The following is a 16,504-nucleotide window of genomic DNA, read 5'->3' as shown; positions in this document are numbered from 1 at the left end:
GTACCAAAAATATTACTGCAAGCTCAAGGGTACTACCAAGATAATACCAGAGCTTGGATTCCCAAGAACATCAAGAAGTGCCCCAAGCCTTCTCAAAGATGGGTGCCTATGAATGTGCTTCAACAACAAGGATATTATGATGGAAATCCCATTGTATGGTTGCCAAGATTGAACAAAGTGAAGAAAGCCTCACCCACCGACTTCAACCCCAATAGCTTCACCTAAAGTTCAACAAGAATGGAGACCCAAGCAACACTAAGCAAGCCACTCAAACCATCTCATGCATACAACACATACACAAGAGCTGTGTGTTCAATCAACCCCAATGGCAACCAACCAAAAGCAGTACCTACCGCCTCGACAACAATTGAACCACAAATTAAAGAATCAATCCCCACATCTACAATGGGAGACTTATAAGCGGATCAAGGGAAAACTCATAGTGCTCTTTTCACCCCTTTGGATGAGAAGCATGAGTGTAGAATCTACGCGGTTGAGGGAGGATTCTAGAGGGGTGGCCTCTAACACTCTCCTAGATCCCCAGCAGCTCACAAAACACAAGGAGGAGGGAGGCAAGGTGATGGAAAAGGCTCCAAAGGAAAACTCTCTTGAACCTCACACCAACTATTGGGTATTGTGCAATCTATACATGCATGTAAATGAGTCCTAATTTAGTTGTAGTGTGGGGCTCAAGTTAGGGTTTCCTAATTTTAGAAAAAGCAAGGCTTTCATGCCTATATCTATGTAATTATTTCATTAATAGAATGAGACTCTCAGGTTCTTCATCTCAACATGTCTATTAGAGAGAAGGTCTCCATCTCCAAGGTCTAACAGTGGTATCAGAGCAGAAGATGATTAAACCTCCAGCATGTCAAGTGTAGGGCACTTGAAGATGAGCATGAGGCTGCGATAGGCTTGTTGCTGCAGCCTGGTAGCTAGCTGATAATTAGCCGACAAACGAGCCCAGCCCGTTATGGTGTGCGAGAAGGCAGCCGAACCAAGATGCGAAAGGTCGGCCAACCCTCTGTGTGTTAGGCGATGGAGCTCCGGTCCTTCTCTTGCCCGTGATGAGAAGCGTCATGCCAACCTTGTGTAAGCGACTTTGTGCCAGCACAACAGCCTGCCTATGGAGAGAAGATCCTGGAGTAGGTTGAAGTGACGATCTGGAAGTAGCCGTTTTAGAGGCGGACAGATACTCGGAGTAGACCGTAGTTCAAAACCGCAGTTCAAAATTCTGTGCGTGTGCATGAAGCCAAGTTTGACAAAGGCCAGATCTATTATTATGTTGTTCGGGAGCCAAGGATGGTGAAAGACAAAGCCAGGAGGAAACTACGAGCGTTGATTGCAAAGAAAAACTGTGCTCCCATCATCGTTCGCCTTGCATGGCATGGAGCTGGAACTTATGATGTGAAAACCAAGACTGGTGGGCCTTTTGGAACTATCCGCAACGATGAGGAGATTTCTAAGTCAACTCCGGTGGCACAAAAGTTGACAAATACAGTGAATCAAGGCAAACTAGTTTCAGATGATATTGACCTTTTGTTTAGCCGGCTTTTGAAAGCATCAGAAAACGAGGAGAAAGGGTTCATCTTGGATGGGTTTCCTCGCAATTGCAGTCAGGCGGAGATTCTAGATCAGTTCAAATGTTTGGGGAGAAGGATTTGTAGTGGATGCGGCAACAACTTCAACCTTGCAGAGACATAGAACTAAAAGGCACAGATTGTAGCCCAAGGGTTCTTATGCCGGCTATGCTACCTCCCCCTACATGTCCATCAAAGCATACTGCATGATCTGCTCAACCAGCTTCTGCCCTTGCCAATCCATGTCATAGAATTTTGCTACAACATGATTGTCAAGCAAGATGCATGCGGAGTTATAGAAGGCGTACGATGCAAATCCAATATTTGGTGATTTTGTCAGTTATGGTTGTTGTAAGTATTGTTGTGACTCTGCTCTAGTCATTCTCTGCTTGTTATTGAGCAGTGTACACCACACCTCTGGTATATTGAGGGGGGACACTTACTCTTTGTTGTAGATGATGATTTGTTGTCTAGGGAACTCTCATAAATGTGTGAGTTTGTCAGACTCTTGTCATGTTGTTGTACGAGTATAGACACTGCCCATGTATGTGCATGTGGTAAGACCACCCATGTCTTTGTTTAAATCTATTGTCCACCACCTAACTGGTTGTAAGAGACGAGTACACACACACCTTATGTCTTTGTTTAAATCTATTGTCCACCACCTAACTGGTTGTAAGAGACGAGTACACACACACCTTATGTAAAAAAGGGGGGGCTCCTACTCGTAGTTGTTGGGATGGTTTGTCTTGTCATGTTCACTATCAAAAGTTGTGCATGTTTAGCTTGAGGGGGGATTGTTGGGTATTGTGCAATCTATACATGCATGTAAATGAGTCCTAATTTAGTTGTAGTGTGGGGCTCAAGTTAGGGTTTCCTAATTTTAGAAAAAGCAAGGCTTTCATGCCTATATCTATGTAATTATTTCATTAATAGAATGAGACTCTCAGGTTCTTTATCTCAACTATTAGAGAGAAGGTCTCCATCTCCAAGGTCTAACAAAAACACTCAAGGCCATGGACTGCACTCTTAGGGGAGCTCCTCCTCAACCCTCTTAGTGAAACTCCAAGCCTAGTGGAGAAGAGAGTAGGGCCAAGCCCACACCTTTCCTTGATCCTCCTTACTTCACATGCACGAGGCACATTAAGACTCTACCCAAAGAGAAACTTTAAGCATGGAATACAAATATTCTATTGAAATGAGAGAGAGAGAGAGAGAGAGAGAGAGAGAGAGAGAGAGAGAGAATATGCACTTGATAATAGGAAAAAGTCCACAATACAATCTTATTGATATGAAAAGTAGGGATACAAGCATAAGGATTACAAGGCTTGAGGATGGAGAGGATGACTATAGTGATAGCCTAAGGATGATAGATAGAGACGAAGAGTAATGGCTCCTATGGATGGATCTCTATTTTCTCTTGTGTTGGTGCCAAGACTATGACCCTTTTTATAGGCCTCTAAGAGTACAAAGATATTTCATATCATGAGATATTACAAGGTTTGGTGTCCTCTTAGCCTGCCATGTGGCAGGATATTTGGATAGATGAGGATATTTTGATAAATGGAGATACTTTGGATATCCAAGGTGAGTTGGGGCTACATGAGCTATGATATCTCCAAGTAATTCTCCAAAATGAGCCTCTCTAGATGGTGTGTAGAGGCTTAGTTAATCCTCATGGATGTTTCTAGAAGTGGTGGGTTTCTCCACAAAAGAAAATCTTGAGATAATACCAAGCTTTGATATTTTGTTTCTTTATTACAAAAAAGGGAAGGTAGACTTTGCATACCTTATTCCATAAATGGAAGGTTGGAAATTGTTGATGAAGTGGAGACCACCTTTGAATATCTCTTTTGGAGCCTTGTATCCTTGTAGCAAAGTGTGCATCCTCATTTGTTTCTTTTTTTTTTGGTGAGTTGGAGAAGCCTTTCCTTACATGCCTTTATTGGCTTACATATTTTTTCAAAAAGTAGGCCTAGTGTGGGCCTAAGACTAGTGAGGCTACTTTTAGGAATATATACATACATACATACATATATATATATATATATATATATATATATATATATATATATATATATATATAGTATCATAGCGTAGCTAGGATAGGGCATAGTAGGTTGGGTGCAAAAGGATACTTTTAGGAAAAAGATATCTTAGGCATAAATATATATGAGGAAATAGACTTAGGATTTTTTAACTTGTGCAAGTATATATATAAAGATGAGAGAGAAAATATGGCAAATAGTAGGTGGTAGAAATATGCATACTTATAGTGTAGTTACAGATATAGTACCTAAGGGATTTTGAAAAGGTAGAAGGGAGATGGAGGGAAAGATTTTGTGCAATTTTCCCAAGCCCTATGAGAAAAAATTAATGCATGGTGATTTCGATTTATCCTGTCTCATACTTAGCCCTCCCCCATAGCTAGAGGCATTTATACCTCTAGCCCAATGGTTGGCTGAAAAAGTGTGGTGAGAGAGGAGGCAAAATCTCCTTGATCTTTGTTATGGACTTCCTTCTTTTCCTGAAGATTGATGAAGTGAGTAGATGGCTCCTCCTCCTCTACTATTTGCTATATCCTCTGAAAATAGGGTTTTAGACGCCAGCCCCCATTGACCCTAGTTTTTTGCATCTTTCCTGAGTGATCTTGTAGTTGGTAAATGCCATTATGAAATCTATTCTTCATGATAAAGGGGCCCTCCCATCTCTGTTGAAACTTTTCATCATGTCTATTGTCCAATCTACTATCATACCTAAGGACCAACATGCCCTCCTTCAACTCCTTGTCCTGGAGTTTCTAGTTAAGTTTTTCCCTCTTCTTGTTGGCTTATGCTATGTAGTAATCCATGGCTTGCTCTTTATCCAACTCTAGCCTTTGGAGGACTAGAAGCCTCTGGTTCAATCTATCATTGGGCTCTATCCTTCTATCCACTATCAATCTCAAGCTGGCTAGTTCTACCTCAATGGGTAGAAGGGCTTCTTGTCCATAGACTAGGTGAAAGGGGGTGAATTGGGTTGAGGCTTTAAAAGATGTCCTGTAGGCCCATAAAGCAGCAGTGTGCTAGTCCCAATCTTTTGGCCGGTTAGCCACCTGCTTTGATGATCTTACATATCATTCTATATTGACCTTCTCCACCAAGCCACCACATTGTGGATAGTATGGGCTAGAGTGCCTATGGCTGATGTTTAATCTTCTAAGTAAATCCTGTAAGAGTTCTCAAAATCCAGGGCCTCGATCTAACAGTATTTCAAGTGGTGTACCAAATCTACTACATATGTGATAAAATATGAACTTACCCACATCTTTGGCCGTGATTTTGCTTGTGCTTGTGGCCTCTGCCCATCTCGTCATGTAGTCTACTACCACAATGATGTACTCCTTCCCTGATTGAGTCCTTGGAAGAGGCCCAATGGCATCAACTCCCCATTTTTCAAATGGGTCAAAAGAGAATATTGGGGTCTAGGCTCATAAGTTAGCCTCTTGTTCCCTGCCATCATCTGACATGCATTGCAAGCTTTGCACCAATGCTAGACATCCCTATACAAACTAGGCCACACAAATCCTGCTTGAAGTATTTTTTTGCTGGTGATCTCCTGGGCAAAGTGACCCCCACATACCTCATCATGGCAAGATTTTAAAATATGAACTATCTCTTTGGAGGATGGCACCCTTCTCAAGACAAAATCTTTTCCTTTATGGTAAAGGTCCTCCCCTATGAATTGATAAGATATGGCTTTCTTTTCCAACCTAAGTTTTTGAACCTTGGATAAGTGCTTGGGACACTCACCTGTCTGGAGGAAATAGGTTATGTCTTGAAGCTCCTCTTGTCCCTAGAATTTTGGTTGCTAATATTTGATTGCTCCCACTACCACCACAAATTGGTCATTGGCTAAAGCATTTGCTTCCTTATTTTTTATCTTAGATACATGATGCACTTGTATAGCTTCAAATTTTTGCATCGAACTTTTAATTTGCTTGACCCATGTAAATAGATTAGCATTTTTGCAAGACCAAACTCCTTGTGTAGTTGCTTTACCACTAACATGGCATCTCCTTTGACAATCAGCCTCTTAATACCATGCTCCAGGCACCAATCCAACCCAAATTGTAGAGTGGCATATTCTACTTCATTATTGGAATGGATCCCAGGGAGAGTTTTACCTTGTCTAGTGACCTCATCACCTTGTGGGTTGTAGATGATGACTCCACCTACTACTTGATCTTGATGGTGATCTTCTTTACATGGGACCTGTAGGTGAGAATGTCTACCAAACTTGCCCTAGTGCTATCCTCCACTATAAAAGTGTTGTCATACTCCTGAAGCTCCAAAATCCATTTCCCTATCATTGGGGAAGTGGTCATGTGTTGTACAACATATGGAAATGTCTGCTCCACTGCTCGAGAGATAAGACCTAAACTTTCTTACTGCATATATGAGGGTTGAAACCATTTGTTCTACTTATTTGTAGCCTTTCTCTATCTGTGTCATAATCCTGCTAGAAAAATATATTGGCCTCATGTAGGAGCTCTTTGGGTCCTTTTGCATCAAGACTACCCCAATAGCCTCGGTCCCCACACTTGGCATTAGGGTTGGCAATGAACAAAGAACCTTCTTTATTTCTTGAAATTGAATTTCACACTCCTCATCCCAAGTGAAGGTGCCTTTATGTGCTAACTTTTGCAATGGTGAAATAATTTGTGAGAGAAGATGGATGAACCGAGACATATACCTGGTTTTCTCTGAATGAATGTGACCAGCTCCCTTGCATTTTTTGGATGAAGGTAGAGCTAAAAGATCCTCAATCTTGGCTGAATCCGCTTCAATTCCTCTGTCCCAAAAGTTTCACTTCACTTTGAGCTATGTGGCACTTGTCAGGATTCAATTGTCCACCCAATTGGTACAACCTTTGTAACCCTTCTTTGACTCTTTGGAAATGCAATTCCTTGCTACTATATATGCAGAAATCATCCATGTAGACCCTAATAGAGGTCCCAAAGAAGGGCTGAAAAACATAATTCATGAATCTTTGGAAGGTGGGAGGTGCATTTATGAGGCCAAAAGGCATTACTTTGTAAGCAAAGCATCCCCATGGATTGGTGAAGGTTGTTTTGCGTTGATCCTCCTCTGCTATCCTGATTTGGAAGTAGCCAGAGTAACCATCACATATTGTGTACCTTTCATGGCCTACTACTTTATTCAAGATTTCATCTTGGAATGGGAGGGGGAAGTGGTGCCTCTTTATGGCAGCATTTAAGGGCTTGTAATCTACACATATCCTCCATTTTCCATTCTTCTTAGGGGTAACAACTACAAGGGAGACCCAATCTGAGTTTTCCCCACTGGGTAAATAAAACCTGCTTTCAAGAGCCTCTTTACCTCCATTAGTAAAGTCTCCCTCTGGACCACTCCTAACCTTCTTAATTTTTGAGCCACAGGCTTAGCATCAGGCTTTAGTTTTATATGATGTTTTATGATTTCTACTCCTTTTACCTGGGTGTAGTCGGCGATAAAGAGGTTGGTTTACTTCTTTAACATGGTGATGTAAGCTGCTGGTGTCAAATCCTTTGCTAGCATCTTCTTTATTTGCTTGTCCTCAACCTCTAGAGAATCACCATCCTTTTCTTGGTCTCCCTTTGTTGTGGTGGCCTCCTTCCCTTGAAAGATGAGTGTCCCATCACCTCCATAGAGGAATCCTCCTCACTGGTACCTGATCCTGACTCTGTTTTTGAGTAATCATATGAGCTTTCTTCATCCAAGGTAGTTTCATACCTTAGGTCCACTTTCCTTTCTTTTTTCATGTCAGAGGTGATATTTCTCCTATTGGCACCATTCTCTCCGTCTGGCTTGAGAACTAGTAGACCTGTCCCCCATTTTTGGTCTACCCCAACAGCTATGAGACAAGGCCTACCTAAAATAATGGGATAGCCCTCCTCCTTTGATGGGATCACATAAATGTCTACCTCTACCTCAACACCACAAAAAATTACCTTTACACCCTTGATGACTCCTAGGCACTTGATGCATACATTATTGGCTAGTTTAGCGTTATAGGGAGATGGAGCATTGACTTCTAGCCCTAATCTATGCATGGTTTTCTATGTCATGACACACATTTGGTCCACATACACCTTAGGAATCTTATATCCCTTAATCCAAGAATCCACTAGAGGAACAACATCTTCATCAGGATTAGCTTTAACTAACTTGACTGATTTTGTTTGTTTTCTTCTAGTGCTAACTATCTTTGACCATTGCCTTCTCAGATTAGGTGCTATTTGTAATCTTGAGTTGTGTCCATGTGATGTTGGGATGTTGAGGTGAGTTGGGGTTACATGAGCTAAGATATCTCCAAGTAATTCTCCAAAATGAGCCTCTCCAAGGATATGTAGATGGTGTGTAGAGGCTTAGTGAATCCTCATGGATGTTTCTAGAACCGGGTGGGTTTCTCCATAAAAGAAAATCTTGAGATAATACCAAGCTTTGATATTTTGTTTCTTTATTACAAAAAAGGGAAGGTAGACTTTGCATGCCTTATTCCATAAATGGAAGGTTGAAAATTGTTGATGAAGTGGAGACCACCTTTGAATATCTTTTTTGGAGCCTTGTATCCTTGTAGCAAAATGCGCATCCTCATTTGTTTCTTTTTTTTTTTGTGAGTTGGAGAAGCCTTTCCTTACATGCCTTTATTGGCTTACATATTAAAGTAGGCCTAGTGTGGGCCTAAGGCTAGTGAGGCTACTTTTAGGAATATATATATATATATATATATACAATTTAAAGATGGTTTTAACTTTTGTAGGTTGATGATAAATTCTCCAAAAAAGGAAAGGAATTAACAATTAGGGTTTGGCGAGCATGTGTGTGTGGGATGGCTCGGGGTGGCCCACATGGGCCCGAGTGGAGAGGCTATGCATGAGGGTGTGAAGAGGGAGCTTCCAGCATGCGTGTGGGACAAGTGGGACCCATGTAAACACATGGGCGTGGGTGGGCGTGGGTGGGCCCATATGTGGGCCCCACAAGGTGGTGTCGGGGGAAAAAGAGGGTGGGAGAGTAGAGATTGATAACGAGGGAGAAAAAATGATATTATATAGCATATATATGTATATATATAGTGTAGCATGGCTTTTGTATCTGTAAACACATGAGCGTGGGTGGGCCCATATGTGGGCCCCACAAGGTGGTGTTGGGGGAAAAAGAGGGTGGGAGAGTAGAGATTGATAACGAGGGAGAAAAAATAATATTATATAGCATATATATGTATATATATAGTGTAGCATGGCTTTTGTATCTATTAGGTGTGAACTCTAATAAATATAATATGGTGGTGTAAATAATATACATAGTAGTATCATAGCATAGCTAGGATAGGGCATAGTAGGTTGGGTGCAAAAGGAGACTTTTAGGAAAAAGATATCTTAGGCATAAATATATATGAGGAAATAGACTTAGGATTTATTTACTTGTGCAAGTATATATATAAAGATGAGAGAGAGAAAATATGGCAAATAGTAGGTGGTAGAAGTACGCATACTTATAGTGTAGTTATAGATATAGTACCTAAGGGATTTTGAAAAGGTAGAAGGGAGATGGGGGGCAAGATTTTGTGCATTTTTCCCAAGCCCTATGAGAAAAAAGTAATGCATGGGGATTTCAATTTACCCTATCTCAGCAAACATAAGAACCTATTCTCTCAAAAAGGAGAGTAGCCACAAGAACATGTTGCTCTCAATGTGGTAGTAAAAAAATTTATAAAAAAAAGACAAACACAAGGGAGTTACAAATTGGACTACCTAAAAATGGTCGAATATCACATAAAACTCCAAACAATCTTTAATAGCCAATATATTTTTATTAAGCTTATGGCTTACTATTCTTTTGGCTAAGTTAATGTAACAGTTGCTCCATGAGTACATATCCATACTCATGCAATGGAGGACCTTTATACCAAAATCTTATCATTGATAACTTTTTAGGTACATCTCTGGATAGGGGGATTATGGTGGGCAACAGCCTGGTCAATGGTATAACCCATTGCCTAGAATTTTCCTTCAAATTGCAAACCTTTCCAAACAAAGCTAAGTCTTCACAACACATTGGTCTCTAATCCTTCGTGATATGTCTATATTCGCCTCACAAGTTGACGTAATTCTTTCATGCCTCACCAACCAGTGGCTACTTCAACAAGCAACAGAGCTCAATAAGAGTCCATTTGACTCATTTAATGTACTTTATGATTATCTACTTCATAAAGTACTTAAATATACATAAAAGCATAAAAAACACATGGGAAGAAGCATGCAAGAACAAATCCCACTCAACAACATTTGACAAGAATCCTGCCACAAAAAGGGACATCATCGAAGTCCAATTTCTTTAAATAATGATTATTGCTTGAATGAATCAGATGAGGAATTGAGAGTCACAATCTCGTTCTAATGATTTTGTTTGCGTTCCTCTAGATCCTTCCTTCTCTTCTCTTCCCCAAAATCTCTTAGTTTACCAACTAACACAAATAACATGAAACTTTGCTTATGATTGCCAAAAACAAAGTGAGAAAAAAATATAAACAAAAAAAACATGCTCACAAAATCATAAAATTGCAATAACTCACAAAAAACCACCACCACTTCCACCCGTTAGGAATTATCACTAATCTCTAACCTTTTCATTTACTAACTAGCCTTTCTTATTCCTTCCACAGAAATAAAGACCATTGAACATCACTCAATCTCAAAAACCATCAACAAAGCTTGTCAATTCTCCCTACACAAAGGTCTTCAATGTAATCACGAGAGGACGCAATTGGCATCAGGAAGGGGGGAATGTTAACCCATTCCTAGGGTTAACAAGAGCTACCACCATTATATTACATCAAGGAGTCAAGATAGATACACCAAAAAGTCATACATTCAAGATATGAAGCAATGGTGTCCAAATCTACAACTTGGACGGGCGCTCGTAATGGTCCGATGGAATACTTATGGCGATTCCCACTGTAAGAGCATGTAGTAGTAAGTTAGGATGAAGTCCCAAGTGATGTACTTCATGGATATATTATGAGAGTAGTCATTGTAATAGAATTAGGCCTCTTATGAGCCTGAAGTGCCTGGATGGCCACAATTTAAGTGTGTGAACACTTATGGTCATTTATATAAGTGAATATCTCTCGTAATACAAAGAACTCTCCTATTGTGCAATAACTCTTGCTAATCCTCTTTCTAATCTCTCTCTAATCCATGCTAGTGAGTGTGTGTGTGAGTGAAGTGAGGTGAGAGGAGGTACGAGTACACGTAGTGCAACGCGGCAGTGTGACAACACTCGTGGGGGGCGCAGTGGAATTGCTTCTCAAGGAGTTGTAGAGCTTGGAGACCTCAAGGGTTACAAGCTCGGCCATTGGAAAGATCCTCACGACAATTGCGGTTCACCAGGTAATCTTCTTGTTGGATGCATTCCAAGGGGGGTTTAGGTGAGCCATAACAAACTGGATTTGTGCCATGATCCTTTATTCATGGTTCTAATCACTTACTTTTATGGGGGAATGCACATACAAATGCATTGTAATGTCAAAATCTTTTTTATGGATTTGGTGGAAAAACTGTGTTTGGGGGTTGGGTGCATCTTGGTGCAGCACCGAGCTCTCTACTTAATTACTTATCATAGTCTTGACTTGGTGTGGTACATCAAGTTGAGGGTATATCAGATTCCATGAGATTGATCAAGGGAAATAAGTGGGTTCATGTTGGAATTTTCAAATCCACTCACTGGGCTGTGTCTTCCAGGTGTTAAATCCATAAAGTACCAATAGTTATTGAATATTAGTATGTGGGCATTATGTGTGTGCACCAGCCCTAGTAGTACTTAGTTACTTGTGGTTTGGCATGCAACCCAGATGTGAATGGGGTAACATGAATTCTGAAGTTAGTTGTATCTTTTGGCAACAAACTCATGTGTTCTCTGTATTCTGTGTTTTCTAAGCACTAATGATGTCTTTTATGGTATGTCTAGATGATCTGGGTGTTCTATTGGATAATTCAAGTTAGGGTTATGTGATCCATGCAACAGCGGCTATTTGTTATGTCACTCATCTTTCTGGTAGAATTCTCTACTAGGCTTTTTCCGGTGTACGGATACATATCAGTTTTACCTTTAGGTTATTAGCCCTAGTTCAATTACTTAGTTTGATGTATTTAGTCCAGGAGCACTTTGGAGTTCTGTTTTCTAGATGGCTTGTTGATGTACATTTTATAGGTTGATGTGGTAGAGTGATGGAGTAGTATATGGACATCATGTCTATGATGTCAAATCACATGGTTGGATATGGTAGACACATTAAATCTACATGCCAAGATATGGGCAGTTAAACATATTGGCTTATGGACATCCAGATAGTGGATGATGGATATCTGGAGATATGATGATCGCATTGTGATACAGACCACATGAGGAGTTAGTCCATCACTTGCAGATGATACCAGGTCACTTACATGGTTAGATTAGCCTGGTTGTACATTAGTTACATGCAGTGCAGTTAGAAGCCGTACTTTATTTTATATGTTATAACTTTAGTTTTGGACCAAAGTTCTAGGTTATATTTTTATCATATAGTTGTACTTTCTTATCATTACATTATCAAGAAAAAAATCATGGGGTTCTCTTGCAGCTCATATGTTTTTTTCTTCTAGTTCTTAGGGTTTACCCACCAGCTCCATAGCTTAATTGTCTATGCTCTTGCCCTTCGCTTGCTCCTTGACCTAGTTTCTCAATAGTTTACTTGGATATAGGGTAAAGAAGGGTAGACTTAGGCACAAAGTGTGTGTGGGCATAGTGGTTGTGCATTGGGCTCCAAAGCAGGTAAGCCGAATTTGAATCCCACCAAGTACAAAGGGACAAGTACAAAGGGAGGGGGGAGTTTACTCTTGGTTGCCCTTGTTTACCTCATTTTTTGGTCAAACCGACGTGCTCCATCTGGAGATCCCATGCACTCCACCCTCGCGAAATTTGCATCTAAGATTAAGGCCGAATAACACTACCTAGATGCTTGAAGTGTGTTTGTCACTTGCCTCTTATAGAAGGATATTTTTTAAGTTCTCTTCAAAAAAAACATTTACAGAAATGGAATTTACAATTTCATTAAAAAATATAGAGGGGATAATAACAATTACCATAAAGTGGTTACATAGGGGTTTATAAAAGGGTCCTTGTATGCATGTGATATAGACATCTTACGCTAAGTGACCCCCCTCCCCCCCGAGGATGTGCCCAATAAGGACGAGGCCTTACTTACCAAGAAGGTGACAAATGTTGACATGGTGTGCATGCCTTTATCCTCCTTTACTTCATCATATCGAGAGATGCATGGCCTATCTTTTAAGGTTTGGGAGTGTGATTATATCAAGTTGGGCAAGGAAATTTTGCAAGGTGATTATGAAGGGGGTTTCAAGGTGATAGGTTAGTTCTATATGGATATTGGTGGGGCTAACAAGACCTATAACTCAAAACAAGCAGCATGGAGTGTCGATATGTGTATCATTGATCTTCCGACTAGCTCTTTTGTTCATGGTGTGAAGGGTGCTGTCTCCTTTTGGAATATCTTGGTTGAGGATCATGCTATGTGCTCCTTGGCAATAGTTGCAACAATCATGGATAATCATGGGTGGAACTTGGTGATTTTCTCACCTGTTACTACAACATGCATTGGAGCGTGTGGCTTTGAAAATGAAGATGGAGGTTTCTTGTAGGTATGTAATGTTCAATTCTTGTTATAATCATGTGCTCATGATGTTTCATACATGTTGTGGTTCTTTTCTTACGTTGACTCTCATAGACAATCGATGTTTCATACATGTTGTGGTTATTTTGATTTTATTAGATGGATAATGGAAAGTGCTGAATCAGTGTGCTTGTCAGATAATATTGGCCTTAATGTGAAGGTGGGTTTTAATGAATGATTTATCTCTTTCATTTCAATTAGTATTTAGCCTAGAAAGAGCTAATTGTATTAGCGGTTTGTTTGTAGACTTGTGCATTTCAGATTTTGGTCTTGTCTAGATGTGGAAAAGTAGAAATATTCCAGGCTTGAAGGCAGCTATTCATTCAGGGCGGCATTGTATGGTTGTGGATAATGATAGCGATGTTTGTGGCTACTTGAATGGCTTGGTGCGACCTTACATTCCACAAGGGGAGACACTTGGGGCCCATTCACTTCATCTAGTGGATGATGACATTGATGACTTCAATATTGAAGCTCCCATGGATTGTGAGCATTATCTTTTGTTTGTTCTCTGCCTGCTTGTGCAATGAAGAGCACTACTCAATGAGGGTATATTGGCACATGATTGCTACTCCAATGTAATTAGTGTTTTGCCTTGTTATGCAGAACAAGTGGCCTCTCACATGGTAGGCTCTATGATTATGTGCCAAAGGAAAGGCAAAGAACATTGCCACATTACATTGATGATTGTGCGGTTGAGAGAGACTTTGACTAGTTTTCCAATGTTTTATTCTCTTGCTAGTCAAACTTTGGTTCTTTTTTTAATTGTAAACGAAAGTTTTTTGTAGTCAATGAAAACTTTTTTGGATTGGGATAAGCATATCGGAGTTTTGTATTTATGATACACTTTCAGAAATTTGAGAATGGTTGTATGAATAGTTTTGATAATAGCTAAATGTATGATTGTCCTTCCACTCTTGTTCTCTCTTCTGTGATAAAAATGATAGTATAAACAATTGTGATAGAGCATATATAGTTTTTGCCTTGAACTCATGCTTCCTACTCAATGAAGTGAGCTTATTGTCGCCAACCTTGAAACCATTAAGTATTAAGCTATGGTATTTGGCGGGAGACTATAAAGGAATTTGATGTGTCAATGAAGTTTTACATCTAGTTTTGTGAATTTGTAGTGGAAATCATAGGTACTAACATAGTAGTATGACACTATCAACAATTGTGATAGAGTACATATAGTTTTGGCCTTGAAATCGTGCACCCTATAATGGGAAATGTTGTGGTGTCAATGAAGAATTTACATCTATATTTTGTGAATTTAGAGTGCAAATCATATTTGCTAGCATACTAGTTGGGCCTATAAACGTTTTACATCTAGTTTTGTGAATTTACATCTAGTTTTGTGAATTTATAGTGAAAATCATAGTTACTTACATAGTAGTTGCTACCTTAATATATATATATTTCTTTAAGAAATATGCTTTCTTAAAATGCTCAAAAATGTCTACTCGAAAAAAATTTGCTTGGATGTTTCTGTTCATAAAATGAACACATCCTATATATGTGTGTGTATATATATACATACACACATATATACACACATACATATATAAGTGTATATGCACACATATATATAGATATGTATATATGTATGTATGTGTGTGTATACACATACATATATATGTATGTGTGTGAGTGCATGTGTGTGTGTGTGTGTGTGTGTGTGTGTGTATACATGTATTTATATATATGTGTGTATGCATGTGTATGTGTGTGTGTGTGTGTGTGTGTGTATGTATGTATGTATGTATGTATGTATAATATTATATGTATATGTATATGTATACATACATACATACATACATACATACATACATACATACATACATACATACATATATATATATATATATATATATATATATATATATATATATATATATATATATATATATATATATATATATAGATATCTATGTATGTATGTATGTATGTATATATACCTACATAGATACCTATATATATACATACATAGATACATATACATATGTATATATATATATGTATATGTACATATATATATATGTATCTATGTATGTACATACATATATATATACATACATATATGTATATATATATATGTATCTATGTATCTATGTATGTATATATACATACATACATACATAGATATCTATATATCTATATATATACATATATAGATATCTATATATATAGACATAGACACATACATAGATATATAGAGAGAGAAAGATACAGATACATAGATATATAGATACACATATATATATATATATGCTGGAAACTTGGGCTCTTACATGTGGTACTTGCTCTTGACGGTGATATTTTGTCGAAAACAAGTGGGCTCACGTTTTCACAGGGCGTTCAGCCGTCCCGTAAGGATTTAAAAATATAGATCAGATACCTCAGAGCTTTGGAGTCTATTGAAGTTGTGGGTGATTTGTCTGCATCTTGATGTGGCCCTGGTGCCGTCCTACACAATTCATATATATATATATAGATATACGATTGCCGTTATTGCATGTCCAGCAGATTAACGTTCTCAATTAGGTGCTCGATTACCACCCATCTGAGCTCGGACATGGCGACTCTGATGCCATCTTTCCTTCACTTCTTGCTCGCTCTTGCCCTTTGCCACGTAGCCTCTCCTCTCACCCTCTTAGGAGTTGCAGCCCAATCCAAACAACCTTCCAACTTCACATTCTACCTCCACAATACAATACTTGATCAGACACGCTACAACAACACAGACTACTTCAACTCTGTCTTCACCGTGCAACCCACTGGCTTCTCCAACCCTTGGAATTTTGGAATTATGGCCACCTTCGAGGACCCCCTCACAGAGGAAGCATCCAACACCTCTCTGCAGGTAGGGGTAGCTAGGGGCTTCTTCATGTATGATAGCCAATCAGCTTTTGTGGTCCTGCAGGCCTTCACTGCCATCATCAACACCACAGAATACCAAGGATCCTTGCAAATCTTTGGGCAATTGCAAGAGTCTCTCCAAAAGCGCCTTCTTTCTGTCATTGGAGGAACAGGTGACTTCCTCTTGGCACGAGGATTGGCTACTTGTGAGCTCATAGAGCTCGACACTACCTCCGGGCCAACCAAGTGGACTCTCTATTTTGAGCTTGATCTATACTACTGATCCTTTA

The 16,504-nt window shown here is 39.4% G+C and overlaps 2 protein-coding genes across 2 annotated transcripts; both read left to right on the top strand.

Moving 5' to 3' along the window:
* Window positions 1-1,302: 1,302 nt before the first annotated feature.
* Window positions 1,303-1,704, top strand: LOC147602931 (putative adenylate kinase 1, chloroplastic). The gene has a single exon (XM_086797413.1). It carries the CDS (start codon window positions 1,303-1,305, stop codon window positions 1,702-1,704), a length of 402 nt encoding a protein of 133 aa, XP_086653539.1.
* Window positions 1,705-15,930: 14,226 nt separating this feature from the next.
* Window positions 15,931-16,497, top strand: LOC147602930 (dirigent protein 5-like). The gene has a single exon (XM_086797412.1). It carries the CDS (start codon window positions 15,931-15,933, stop codon window positions 16,495-16,497), a length of 567 nt encoding a protein of 188 aa, XP_086653538.1.
* Window positions 16,498-16,504: the final 7 nt, after the last annotated feature.

The sequence above is a fragment of the Cibotium barometz genome, chromosome 65 (genome assembly GCF_041138505.1).
Source record: "Cibotium barometz isolate CiBa-2024 chromosome 65, ASM4113850v1, whole genome shotgun sequence".
Lineage (NCBI taxonomy): Eukaryota > Viridiplantae > Streptophyta > Polypodiopsida > Cyatheales > Cibotiaceae > Cibotium > Cibotium barometz.
The sequence above is the reverse complement of the archived record's forward strand: the minus strand, read 5'-3'. Positions and strand labels throughout refer to the sequence as shown.